Source organism: Phoenix dactylifera, chromosome 1, assembly GCF_051530095.1.
Source record: "Phoenix dactylifera cultivar Ajwa chromosome 1, Ajwa_hap1_PhDact_Kaust_v1.1, whole genome shotgun sequence".
NCBI lineage: Eukaryota > Viridiplantae > Streptophyta > Magnoliopsida > Arecales > Arecaceae > Phoenix > Phoenix dactylifera.
The window spans coordinates 58,840,620-58,853,254 of record NC_143190.1 but is presented as its reverse complement, the minus strand read 5'-3'; the positions used below and the strand labels follow the sequence as shown (position 1 = coordinate 58,853,254).

At 44.6% G+C, this 12,635-nt stretch overlaps 1 protein-coding gene across 1 annotated transcript; it reads left to right on the top strand.

Annotated features, from left to right (window-relative positions):
• The first annotated feature begins 8,526 nt into the window (after nt 1–8,526).
• LOC149768791 (uncharacterized) lies at nt 8,527–9,261 on the top strand. The gene has a single exon (XM_089927707.1). It carries the CDS (start codon nt 8,527–8,529, stop codon nt 9,259–9,261), a length of 735 nt encoding a protein of 244 aa, XP_089783833.1.
• The last annotated feature ends 3,374 nt before the right edge of the window (nt 9,262–12,635 follow it).

The window sequence follows — 12,635 nt, the reverse complement described above, 5'->3', positions numbered from 1 at the left end:
GGAAGCTCTTTGATAGGAAGCTGAAGATCACTCAAAACTAATTGAAGCCATTGCATTTCTGCTGTTGTGTTGGAAAGGGATTTATACTCAGCCTCAGTGCTACTTCTAGCTACTGTGAGTTGCTGCTTGCAACTCCAACTTATCAAGTAGTTTCCATGGAACACACAATAAACACCTGCAGAATGCCTATCATCTTTGTCACTGGCCCAATCGGAGTCAGAGAATCCTTGCAAGGAATGTGATGTATAGGCAAATAAAAAAAGTGAGTAAGACACCGTAAATTTAAGATATCTAAGAATTCTTTTTACCGCATGCCAATGAGGCATACGTGGCTCATGCATATATTTGCTCACCTTGTGAACAGCAAAGGCAAGATCAGGCCTAGTAAATTCAAGATATTGTAAAGCTCCGATAGTACTCCTACATAATTGAGGATCAGGATAGATATCACCTTCAAAGTTAGAGAGCCGACAATTAGACACCATAGAGGTGTTGCATGGTTTGACTTTATCCATTGAAGTTTTCTTTAGAAGTTCGACAATATAATGACGTTGTGATAAAAACATGCCATTTGTAGTTCTCAAGGCTTCCACTCCTAGAAAGAAATTGAGATCACCAAGATCCTTGACAGAAAATTCATGATTAAGAATCTTAATGATACGATCAACTTGACTAGAATCAAAACCAGTCACAATAGTATCGTCTACATAAATAAGGAAGTAGACACAAAATTAAGTAGTAAGCAACATATAGAGTGAATTGTCAGCTTTGGATCCAATAAAGCCTAGAGATATTAGCTTATCAGTAAGATGAGAGAACCATGCTCGTTGGGCTTGTCTAAGACCATAGATGCTTTCGTGGAGCTTGCAAATGTGATTTGGATAATCAGGATGTGCAAATCCAGGAGGTCGAGACATGTAAACTTCTTCACACAATATGCAGTGGAGGAATGCATTTTGAATATCAATTTGTCTTAAACACCATCCTCTAGACAAGGCAATAGATATCATCAATCAAATGGTACCTGGTTTGACAACGGGGCTGAAAGTTTCATGGAAATCGACCCTTTGCTACTGGTGATATCCTTTAGCAACTAGCCTTGCTTTGAAACGCTCAATATGACCATTGGCATTCCTCTTGATTTTGTAAACCTATTTTGATCCTACGAAATTCACATTAGGCCATGGGGGAACTAATGTCCAAGGGCCATTTTGTAGTAAGGCATCAAATTCTTGATTCATTGCGTTGCGCCAATGGGCATGTTTTTTCGCATCAATGCAATAGGTTGGTTCAATGAGACCGAAGTTAATAGCAGCCAGCAAGGCTCGAGGAAGTGGGTACCTGATGGTGCCCTCATGAGGAACTCTGGGCTTCAAGGAATTGGTTTGTGACCTTGTGACCATTGGATGTTGTTTCTGTGTTTCTGGTAATGGAGTAGTATCTGCGCTAGATGGAGAAGGTTCAGTTGCAGGTTCAATAGGGACACCGGCATCTGCTTCAGAATCCATCATGGGAGAACTCCCTCCACCTGAATCTTGAGAGTGGTGAGCAGCTGAATCATGTAGGATGGGGAAGGATTGATCTGGAGTACCTACAGACACAATGATAGCTCTTAAAGGAATTTGATTAGTGGTGAGGTTTGGGGGAAGGTTGATACGGGTTGGGCTAGTTTGAGCTGGTGTTTGGGATTGGGCTGAATAGGGAAAGATGGATTCATTGAAACTACATGTCTTGAAACAAATATTTTTCCGGTTGATAAATCCAAACATTTGTATCCTTGATGGCAAAGACTATAGCCAATGAAAATACAAGTTTTGGAGCGAAAATCTATTTTATGTTTATTATAGGGTCTAATGTTGGGCCAACATGCACCACCAAAGACCTTTAGGAAATTATAGTTGGGTTTTCTATTATAGGCTACTTCAAAAAGGCTTTTGTTGCTTAAAATTTTTGTAGGAAACCTATTTATAAGGTAGGTAGTTGTTAAGAATGCGTCCTCCCAATATTACTTAGGGAGATTAGAATGAGCAAGAAGTGCTAATCCCATTTCTACTATTTGTCAGTGACGTCGTTCTACAACACCCATTTGTTGATGCTAAACGATGTTGGATGCCACAAGTTTTGAAGAAGGTATTTAGCCTTCGATATTCACCACCCCAATCAGTTTGAATTGACTTAATTTTGCAATCAAAATGTCGTTCAACAAGGTGTTGAAATTGAAATATGGATTCAACTTCAGATTTTTATTTTAATGGAAAAAGCCAAATAAATTTTGTAAAGTCATCCAAAAAACACACATAGTAAGAGGAACCATATATAGGTAAAATTGAAGAAGGTCCCCAGACATCTGAATAAATTAATTCAAGAGGCTTAGAAGCCGTAAATTGAGATAAGGGAAAAGGTAAATTATGACTTTTAGCCATTTGACATTCTGGACAAACAGGTTGTCTTTTATTAACAACCGAAATCTTATTTGCTGAAAGAACTACAATAACAATGGGAAATGAGGCATGTCCAAGCCTCTGATGCCAATCAGAATGAGAAAGACAAGTACCAACAAGGGCCGAACCGGAGATTTGTTGAAGTGGTGGCGAGAAACAATATAAGCCATCCCGAAGATAGCCTTTATGCTAGATGTTCCCCAAGTAGTCCTTGATCAAGGAAAAAAAATCATGAAACTCAAAGCAAACATGATTGTCACGAGCAAATTTTGCAACAGATATAAGATTTTTTTTGATTTCAGGGACAACAAGAATTTGATTGAGGACAAAATATTTGGAAGGTGTTTGTAGGTTAGCTATACCAGTGTGAGAGATATCCAAACCTGATCCATTCCCCACTTGAATTTGATCGGATCCACCATACTCATCACTACGTATGTTGAGATTACTGATGTCGTTTGTCAGGTGATGGGTAGCTCCCGAGTCGAGATGCCAAGCAGAGTCTGTGTTCTGTTGGTTGTAGGCAACCATAGCTTGACCATTGTTATAGGATGGAGGCTGGAGGTAGTTGATATTGAATATGTGAAAGCACTTGTGGACTGTGTGTCCTAGTTTCTCACATAACTGGCACCAAAGAGATGATCGATCAGAATTGGAATTGTGATTATAAATTGGAGGGTTACCTCTACTATTGTTCTGGCCTTGATTATTACGGCCCCGGTCGCGATAGTTATTGGTGGGATTGCCACGACCTCTCCCATGATGTGCTGATTATTGCCGTTGCACAGTATTTGCGCTAGCACTAGGAATAGTGATCGGCTGAGTGTTATGAATAATACGAGCTTCTGCTGTGAGAAGAAGAACATACAGTTCTTCAAGAGGTATAAAGTCTGCGCGTGCTATAACCATAGTGACAAGAGAATCATACTCTAGGCCAAGCCCTGCAAGAACATAAGTGACAATGTCGTCATTGGGAATGGCTTGCCCTGCAATAGCTAACTCATCGGTGAGCTTTTTGATATGAATGAAGAAATCACTGGCAGTCATATTGCCTTTGTGAGTTGTTGCAAATTGAGAGTGAACTTGTACTGCCTTTGCGTGAGACTGAGAGGCGAAGCATGTCTCCAACGCAAACCAGATATCGCGAGAGGTTTTTGATCGATACACCTGGGCCAGAACCTCATCTGTCAAAGAGGAATTGATAATGCTAGGAAGCAAGTTATCCTGCGTGGACCACTTTGCATATAAAGGATTGAGAGTTTGGGTGCCATCTGTAGCAACAAGTTTTTGAGGAAGTGCTTTCACAGATCCCTCAATGTACCCGAAGACACCTTGGCCTTTCAAATATGGAAGCATCTGCGCCCTCCACATGGGGTAATTGATTCTTGTGAGCTTGGAGATATTGATGTTGGAGGAGTGGTGGAATACTGGGTATTCTGTGGTGGAGTTCTCAGAGGAGACGTCAGAAGACATTCTGTTTTTGGGATTGACATTGGTCTATAGGCGGTTCTGATATAATGTAGAAGTTTACAATAGGATATGGTTGAAGGTTGTTTTTTCTTAAGAGATTTGTGTTACGTGATGGTGTGTTATATAGAGAGCGGACTAACAACAACTTCTAGAGATACTCCGCATATACAAAGTATAAGGTTTGAATAAATCTTCTATTCTTCAAATGTGCTTCTATTACTGAATAGTTGGAGAGCTCCTAAAATCTTGGATCTCCTCTTCTTCTGCTTGTGACTCGATAGAGTCAATAACTGCTACTGCTGTTTTGGTACAGTCAAGCATGGTTCCTTCAACACATATCAACTAATGTTCTATTTTTTCTTTCGGCCAAATCATTTTGTTGTAGAGTGTAAGGTGCACTTTTCTGATGTATAATCCCATATTCTTCAAAGTAGGAGTTAAAATCATTGGAAAAATATTCACCACCTCTATCACTTCGTAGAATCCTAATTTTCTTTTCCTTTTGATTTTCAACAATAGATTTATAGAGTTTAAACATCTCAAAGGCTTCATCTTTGTGTTTCATTAAAAATACATGTGTGTACTGTGAAAAATCATCAATAAACATTATGAAATATCTATTGACTCCTCTAGTTAAAATGCCATTTAACTCACAGATATCAGAATGCACAAGTTCTAATTGTGAATTTCTTTCTACTTTAGGAAAAGGTTTCCTGGTCATTTTGGCTTGAATGAACACTTGACACTTGTCATTATTATCATGAGTATAAGAAATCAAACCATGCTTAGATATATATATTTCAAAGATCTATAATTTAAATGTGCCAAACGAATATGCCATAAAGTAGAAGATTCAATAATATAAGTAGAAATATATTGTGCTTTATTAATACTTAATTTAAACATTCCATCATATATCATATGAGTACCCTTTTCCAACAAACACTCCACTTTTTGACAGTATTAATTTGTCAGATTCTAGAACAACCTTTATGCCTTTCTTACATAATAGGCTAGCAGATACCAAGTTCTCGATTTCTGGAACATAAAGGACATGAAGAAGAACAAACTTCTTTCCTGAAGTAAACTGAAGTTCAACACTTCCTTTTCCCAAGACTTTGGCAGAATTGTGGTTCCCCATTAAGACTTCCTGTCCTTCTGCAACATCTTCAAAGAACTTGAACTAAGATTTGTTATTGCAGACATAAACAGTGGCTCCAGAATCATACCACCAATCAGAGAATATGGTTGTTGTTGCCATATGTAATTCTGTAACCATACCAATTTGCAATCCAGAGACCATGGCAATAATTTCAGTAGTTTCTTTCTCAACCATATTTACACTATTGGTATTTCCAGCATTTTCTTTCTTTTGTTTCTTCCTATATCTGCATTCACGTTTCAAATGACCCTTCTTTCCGCAATTATAACAAGTTTTATTTTTTTTGTTATTATTGCTGGAGTTGTTTGTGTCAGGGAACTTTCTTTTATTTCCTCTAAGATTTGTCTTATTCTTTTGGTCCACATAGTTCACTTTAGAGTCAAATTCAACTGGAATTCTCTTCTCACGAATTCTGGTCTATTCTGGTCTCCTCTTCAATTCGTAAGTGTTTTTGAATTTGCTCTATAGTAAAATCTTCTGTGATATGGAGAAGTTTCTTTCTATAATCATTCTAACTAGGAGGAAGTTTTGCATTTATTGCTCCTACTTGTAATGATTCTGGAACTTCAATTTTCAAATCTCGAAGTTTACTCACAAGAATTTGCAATTCATGAACTTGATCCATAACAGAAAAACTATCAACCATAGAAAATTCAAAATACTTGAGAGTAAGAAACTTATCTGCACCCTGTTTCTTAGTGTTGTATTTGGACTCCAAAGCCTTCCATATCTCTCTTGAAGATTTGACAGAAGTGAATAGATCATAAAGTCTGTTCGATAGCGCATTTAAAATATGTCCCCTGCAAACCAATTCATCTTCTTCACGTTTCTTTCTATCTGCCTTAGTTTCTTCAGTATCATTTGGACTTGGTTCTGTAATTGGCGGCAGACTTGGATCAAGAACATACGATATCTTCAATGCAGTAGGTAAGAAAAGCACTTTGTCTTGCCAACGAGTGAAGTTTGTTCCATCAAATCTGTCCAACTTCACAAAATCTTGATTCGTAACTTTGAAAGCCGCCATGTTTGATCCTTCTTCCATTCAAATATCACCTTAAAATTTTAAATAGTTACAGCAAAAACAATGAAGAAAGAAAACAAAGCGACTTTGAGGCGCATCTAAGACACTTTCTTTAAGGTGATATTTGCCCCCACTCAAAGAGTTTGCTACTAGGTTATTGGCAAATCACCTCTAGGATACAACAAAGTCATAAACTGCAGATAGCAATTCTAAAGATTTTCTGTAGAACTCTCACCAAACCGTACATTAAAACTGAAAGCCTTAAAAGACAATAAAATTATGTCTTTATCCTTAAGCCTGTACTTCTATTTATAGAGTTTGAATGATTGTAAATAACTGCCTCTTCTAACCGTAATATTTCTAAAGAGGTGTTTGATTTAAATGCAAATAGGTGGTTATCTATCTGCAGTTGTAACCATATAAAGTTATAACTGTTTTGAGGACTTTTAATCCAATACAACTAACTCACTACATTATTGTACACCTAACCATTCAAACCTATAAATTAAATTACCATCATATTACAACTATATAATATTTCTAACAATTAGCTTAACCTCTTCCCTTTCCTCTAAGAGTGATACTTGATTGGTACAACAATCAAAACCAAAAATACATTAATTATTCAATATTTAGTATAATTTTTGATTTTTTTTTGTCTTGACAATATGCTGCCCATTTGGTTGTGCGCTAAGTGATGGCCCATGCATATGAAAGGCAGTTTTGATGAGAACTCTCAAACGCATTTGCTTATAGAATTGAGTACAAAGTTGAGAGGAGTATGGGAGGATTTGAGGTATGCCCTGAGCAAGCCGCGTCATCCTAAAAAGGGATTTAGCGAGGATGGGTGGCTAGGCCAACTGTCTATAGGAAGGGTTACTTAAGAGTGTTTGGAGTATGACCAGAAGCCTTGATAACTTTTGAGCGCTCTATATTTATGATAAGATGAACAATCGAATTTTTTTTTAATGGGTAAGCTCAACATGTAAATTTTTAATAATAAAATTAAAAAGTGCGGAGACATGATTCGAACTCAAGACTTCTGCTCTGATACCATGTTAAAATCACGACTTGTCCTAAAAAATTAAGCTCATAAAATGAGATAAATTTATTTATATATTTTATATTTTTTTTATTATATGATAGAGTATTCTGGAGATGAAAGATTTATGATGCTCTTTTTATTTACTTACTTTGGAAATATTTTATTTTTGTTTTTTTTTTTTATGTATTCAGAATCATCCGGTCAAAAAAAAAAAAAACAATAAAAAGTGAGGAAAGGAAACTAAAACCTATTAGGCGCCGGGCAGCGGTGCGAGGAAGAAGCCGGTTAGCTCCCCTCCGAGCCCCGGAACGACTGGAGATACTCAGGCAACGGCGGCTTCTCCGGTGGACCTCGATGGTTGGCAGAAACCGTCGAAGGTGGCCCGCCGGAGAACGCCGGAGAAGGACGTTTCGGTGGCGAACGCGGGCGGAACGATGGGGGAAATGAGTCAACTCGGCCCGCGATCCGAGTTCGAAACCGAGTCAGGGGCTGGGTCTGACTCAAGCCGGTCCGTTCCTTATCAGGGCCGGAGTGAGGTGAGGCCCAGCTCTAGTGATGGGCTTCGCCGAGGTGGGCCGGGCCTGAGCCCGCTGAAGCGGTCCAGAAGCATGACGGGCATCCAATCCGTGGAGGGCTCGATTGGTGGCCACCTGAAGCCGAAAGGAGGGAGGATGCCTTCCTTTGTGAAGGGCGGACGTCCGGTGCTCCGTCGGAGGAGCAAGAGCTCGCCACCGCCCCTCGCGCCGGCGCACGGGCGACCCCCGGTTGTGCCAGGTGGAGGCGCTTCACGGCAAGGGGTGGAGGAACCCTACGGACGTCGGTTGTTCCGAGCTCTCTCGGTGGCGACGGGACTGTCGGAGCAAGCCCCGGCGGCGACACTCGGGCCGTGTTCGGTGGAGGCGGCGGAGCGGCGGAGGTTTGATGGGGATGGTGGTCTCGATGCTGGTCGGGAAAGGAAGGTAAGCTCTCCATCCCCTGTTTCCACTTCGTGCCATTTGGCACGGTTGAATAGTCCCAGTTCCACTGTTCTTAACAAGGGGAAGGGGAAGTTGGTTGAATCGATGGAAGGGATCAAGCCGGATGCTTGTGGGAAGGAGTTTGGGGAGTCTGGGGTTTGTGGCACGGGCTCCATGGGCACTGTGGACCCTATGGCACAAGGTAACAGTGGCGGGCAGCATCTTCAGATATTCCACCAAATGATGGCTTCGGCGAAGGGAGTGAATAGGGAATCGCAAGGTTTTGAAGAGGGTATGGTAGTGGACACAGGTGGCAGCAACAGCTCTGGGGATGCGGGCTGTGCGGTCTCATCCGGTGATTTATGAAGATTTTTTTTTTGTGGAATTGTCGTGGTGCGGGGAAACCATCCTTTGCCCCGGCTTTTCGCAGGATGATGCAACAGCATAATCCGGATATTTGTGTTTTATTTGAGACCCGGCTTTCGGGAGGTAGTGTACAGAAGGCAAGAAGGGCGATTCCGAGATCTTGGGGGTTCTATGCTGTGGAATCCCAAGGTTTGTCAGGAGGCATTATTGTTACTTGGGGACATGGACGGTGTCGATTGGATTGTTTCAATGTCTGCAATCAGGAGGTGATTATGGTGATTTCAGAGGACAATCGTAGCCCTTGGGTATTGTCAGCGGTATATGCTAGCACAGATTATAGGGTGAGGAGGACTCTGTGGGAGGAGGCTTCACAGATGATTAGTCAGGGCTATCCTATGCTGGTGGCAGGTGATTTCAATTGCATTGTTGATCCTCAGGATAAGATGGGGGGTAAACCTTTCTCCCATGAAAGGAAGATTAAGGAGTTTCAGGACTTTCTTACATCAAATGGTCTGATTGATTTGGGATTCACGGGCCCTAGGTACACATGGTGCAACAATCAGCAGGGACGGGCACGTGTGTGGGAGAGACTAGACAGAGCATGTGCTACAGCTGGGTGGATCCAGAGTTTTCCTGATCATCATGTTAGACATCTGCCGAGGATAGCTTCGGACCATAGTCCATTGTTGGTAAGCACGAGGTGCACATCCCAGTCCGATCCCCCTTCAGATTTGAGAAGTTCTGGCTATGCTACCCACGGTCCTGGGATATGGTGCGGGAGGCATGGAGTACCCCAGTGAGGGGTGATGCTATGTATCGGGTGTCCCGGAGGTTGGAGTTGACCAGGAGGCGGTTGCGTAGGTGGAACCGCGAGGAGGTGGGGAACATTTTCAGGAGAACAGAGGAGGAGGAGGCGGCCATCGACAGATTACAGGCTCAGGAGGTACAGATGGGAGGGTTATCGGAGGACGAGATGGGGGAGCTCAGATCGCACTTGGCCTTACATGATTCCTTACTCAGGCAGCAGGATACATTATGGAGACAGAAGTCCAGGGTCCAGTGGATCTTGGAGGGAGATCGGAACACTAGATTCTTTCATCAGGCGACAGTGATCAGAAGGCATCAGAACAGGATCAGAGTCATCAGGAGTGAGGATGGGCAGCTGTCGGAGGACCCGGACACGATCCGGAGGATTATGGAGAGTTTCTTTAGAGTGAGGTGGACGGAGCCGTTAGATGGGGGGAGTCGAGTGGAGATGCCGATGCCTACTGGGAGGGTGTCGGAGGAGGAGACAGATGCACTGATTAGACCGGTATCAGAGGAGGAGATTAGGGCGGCAGTGTGGTCACTTGAGGGGGAGAAGGCACCAGGGCCAGATGGTTTTCCACCGTTGTTCTTCCGGAGGTACTGGATGGTAGTGGGACAGGATGTGACGGCGGCCATACAGCAGTTCTTTACCACAGCTGTGATGTCACCGGACTGGCAGAGAACTTTCATCACCTTGATTTCGAAGCGGCAGGATGCTACTGAGCCGGGTCACTTTCGACCGATCAGCCTATGTACCACTTTGTATAAGGCAACGGCGAAGATTCTTGTTGTCAGGATGAGGGACTTACTCCCGAGATTGATTAGTTTGGAGCAGGATGCTTTCATAGGCGGTCGGAGCATCTCCGACAATGTATTGATAGCTCAGGAATTCATGTTCGATCTGGGGAGGGCCCCGATGAGGAGGAGCTTGATGGGGGTCAAGCTTGATATGGAGAGGGCCTATGATAGGATGCGGTGGGACTTTGTCCATCAGTCTCTGCAGGTGTTTGGCTTCCCGGAGATTTGGATTCAGTGGATTATGGGTTGTGTCAGGGCTCCTTCTTTTGCCATCTTGGTGAATGGCACACCCTCCCGCTTCTTTGTGTCGTCAGGAGGTTTGCGGCAGGGATGCCCGCTTTCTCCCCTACTGTTTATTATCTGTGCGGACGCTTTATCCAGATTCTTGCATCAGGCTGTATCTTCTCAGGAGCTGGATGCTTACAGACCCGCAGTGGATGCCCCCTCGATCTCTCACCTGCTGTTTGCGGATGATCTATTGCTATTGGCCCGGCCGACACGACAGGACGCCCGAGTGCTGGGTAGGGTTCTACGGGACTATTGTGCTATATCAGGTCAACGGGTTAATTTATCGAAATCTGCAGTTTGCTTCAGCCCGTTGACCAGACGAGAGGAGAAGAACCCTATCATGGAGATTTTGGGGGTGGCAGAGCAGGATGGCTTGTTGAGGTATCTGGGGGTTCCGCTGTCTGGTCGGCGGCTTCGCGGCAGGGATTGTACTTTTCTGGAGGCTAGCATCAGGCAGAGGGTGGAGGGTTGGCAGAGGCACTCACTATCTATGATGGGGAGGATCACGTTGGTTCGGTCAGTCCTTTCCTCGATCCCTACCTATCTACTTTCTACCTCCTTCATCCCGGTGGCGGTTCTGAGGACCATTGAGCAGCTTCTCAGAAGTTTTATCTGGGGGAGGCAGGGTGGTAGAGATGGCATTCATCTGCTGGCATGGGATGTGGTGTGTCAGTCGACTAGGAGGGGTGGTTTAGGGGTACAGTCTTTGCTGGTGAGGCGGGAGGCTTTAGCGGCGCGACATGTCACTAGATTTGTTATGGAGCCCGATTGCATGTGGTCCTCGCTGTTGAGGGCTAAGTATGGAGTTTTGATTCCCGGAGGGAGAGCAGCCCGTCACCACTCTCCAGTGTGGAGGGAGATGTGTGCTAGAGCTGGGGCGGTACTGCCGGAGATCAGATGGGTTGTTGGCGATGGATGCTCGATTGATGTGCTGGAGGACTGCTGGGTGACTGCGCAGCCGATCAGCCGCTTGCCCACCATGGTGGACTCCGGACGCTTAGCCGGATGTAGGGTCAGCGATCTGAGGTTCCCAGATGAGGGCAGGTGGAGGGTGGGGCTGGTCCGAGAGATGTTTGGGGAGCAGCTGGCAGAGATGATCTTGGCTATTCCGGTGCCCTCCAGAGGAGAGTCTGATAGGCTGATTTGGGTACCATCGGGACGGTCACAGGTGCGGGCTAGGGATCTTATGGTACTTTTCAGTGGGGAGCCAGTCAGGCAGATTGAGGGGGGATGGATTTGGAGGATGCGTATCCATCCGCGGGTGGCACTTTTTATCTGGAAGGTGGCCTGGGGTTGCCTACCTACCAGCAGTGTGCTAGTCAGGCGGGGAGTGCGGATCCCCCAGTTTTGTGTGTTGTGCACAGACGTCGTGGAGACCATTGAGCATGTCCTCCTGCAGTGTCCCAGGGCTGGGGAGATATGGAGGAGGTCACCTATTCCTCTTCCTTGTTCAGTGGAGTCGGCACAGGATCTGTTACATTTGCTGAGGGCTTCTATGCGGAGCCCTAGGCTCGCCCAGGCGGGTATACTTAGTGCATATCTGGCCTACCATATTTGGTTGGATCGGAATGCACGTCTGTTTGAGGGCAGGAGGCTCACGACGAGGATGGTGGTGGACAGAGCTGTGCTTCAGGCTGGGGAGGTTTCTTCCGGCCTCGACTTGTGTCCTTTCGGGACGGCCAGGGACATCTGGGGTACTCATTGTGCTGTTCTAGCGCCCAGGTTTGTGTTTGCTTCTTGGGTGCCCCCACCCCCCTGGCTATCTCAAGGTGAGTTTTGATGGTAGTGTAGCATTGGAGGGCAGGTCCGGCGGGGTTGGATTTGTCATCAGAGATCATCTTGGACGGCTGGTAGTGGCGGGTGGCCGATATACGCCTGGGCTCACAGTAGTGGGAGCTGAGCTACGGGCAGCTTGGGAGGGTGTGTCCTATGCGAGGCGGGTGCTTGGCGCTAGGCGGGTGCACCTCGAGGGGGATTCCTCTATAGTGATCGACTGGATTCAGGGTGCGGACAGATATGGTGATGGACATCCTCTCATTCGGGATACCCGTAGGATGGCCCTGGAGATGGACGACTTTGAGGTAGTACATGTGTTCCGGGAGGCGAACAGTGTGGCAGACTGGGTCGCCTCTTACGTTGCACGACATTCAGGGGACATTTGTTGGACTTCCACGGTAGGGCTCCCGCCCCCACTGTATTTTTTGCTTTCTTCTGATATGGCAAGGTGTACTCACGTTAGAGTTATATGAAATTGCCGTTCACACCAAAAAAAAAAAGAAAA

Excerpts from the sequence above, each read along its gene's own strand:
- LOC149768791 (XM_089927707.1), top strand. The coding sequence starts at position 8,527 with ATGATGCAACAGCATAATCCGGATATTTGTGTTTTATTTGAGACCCGG.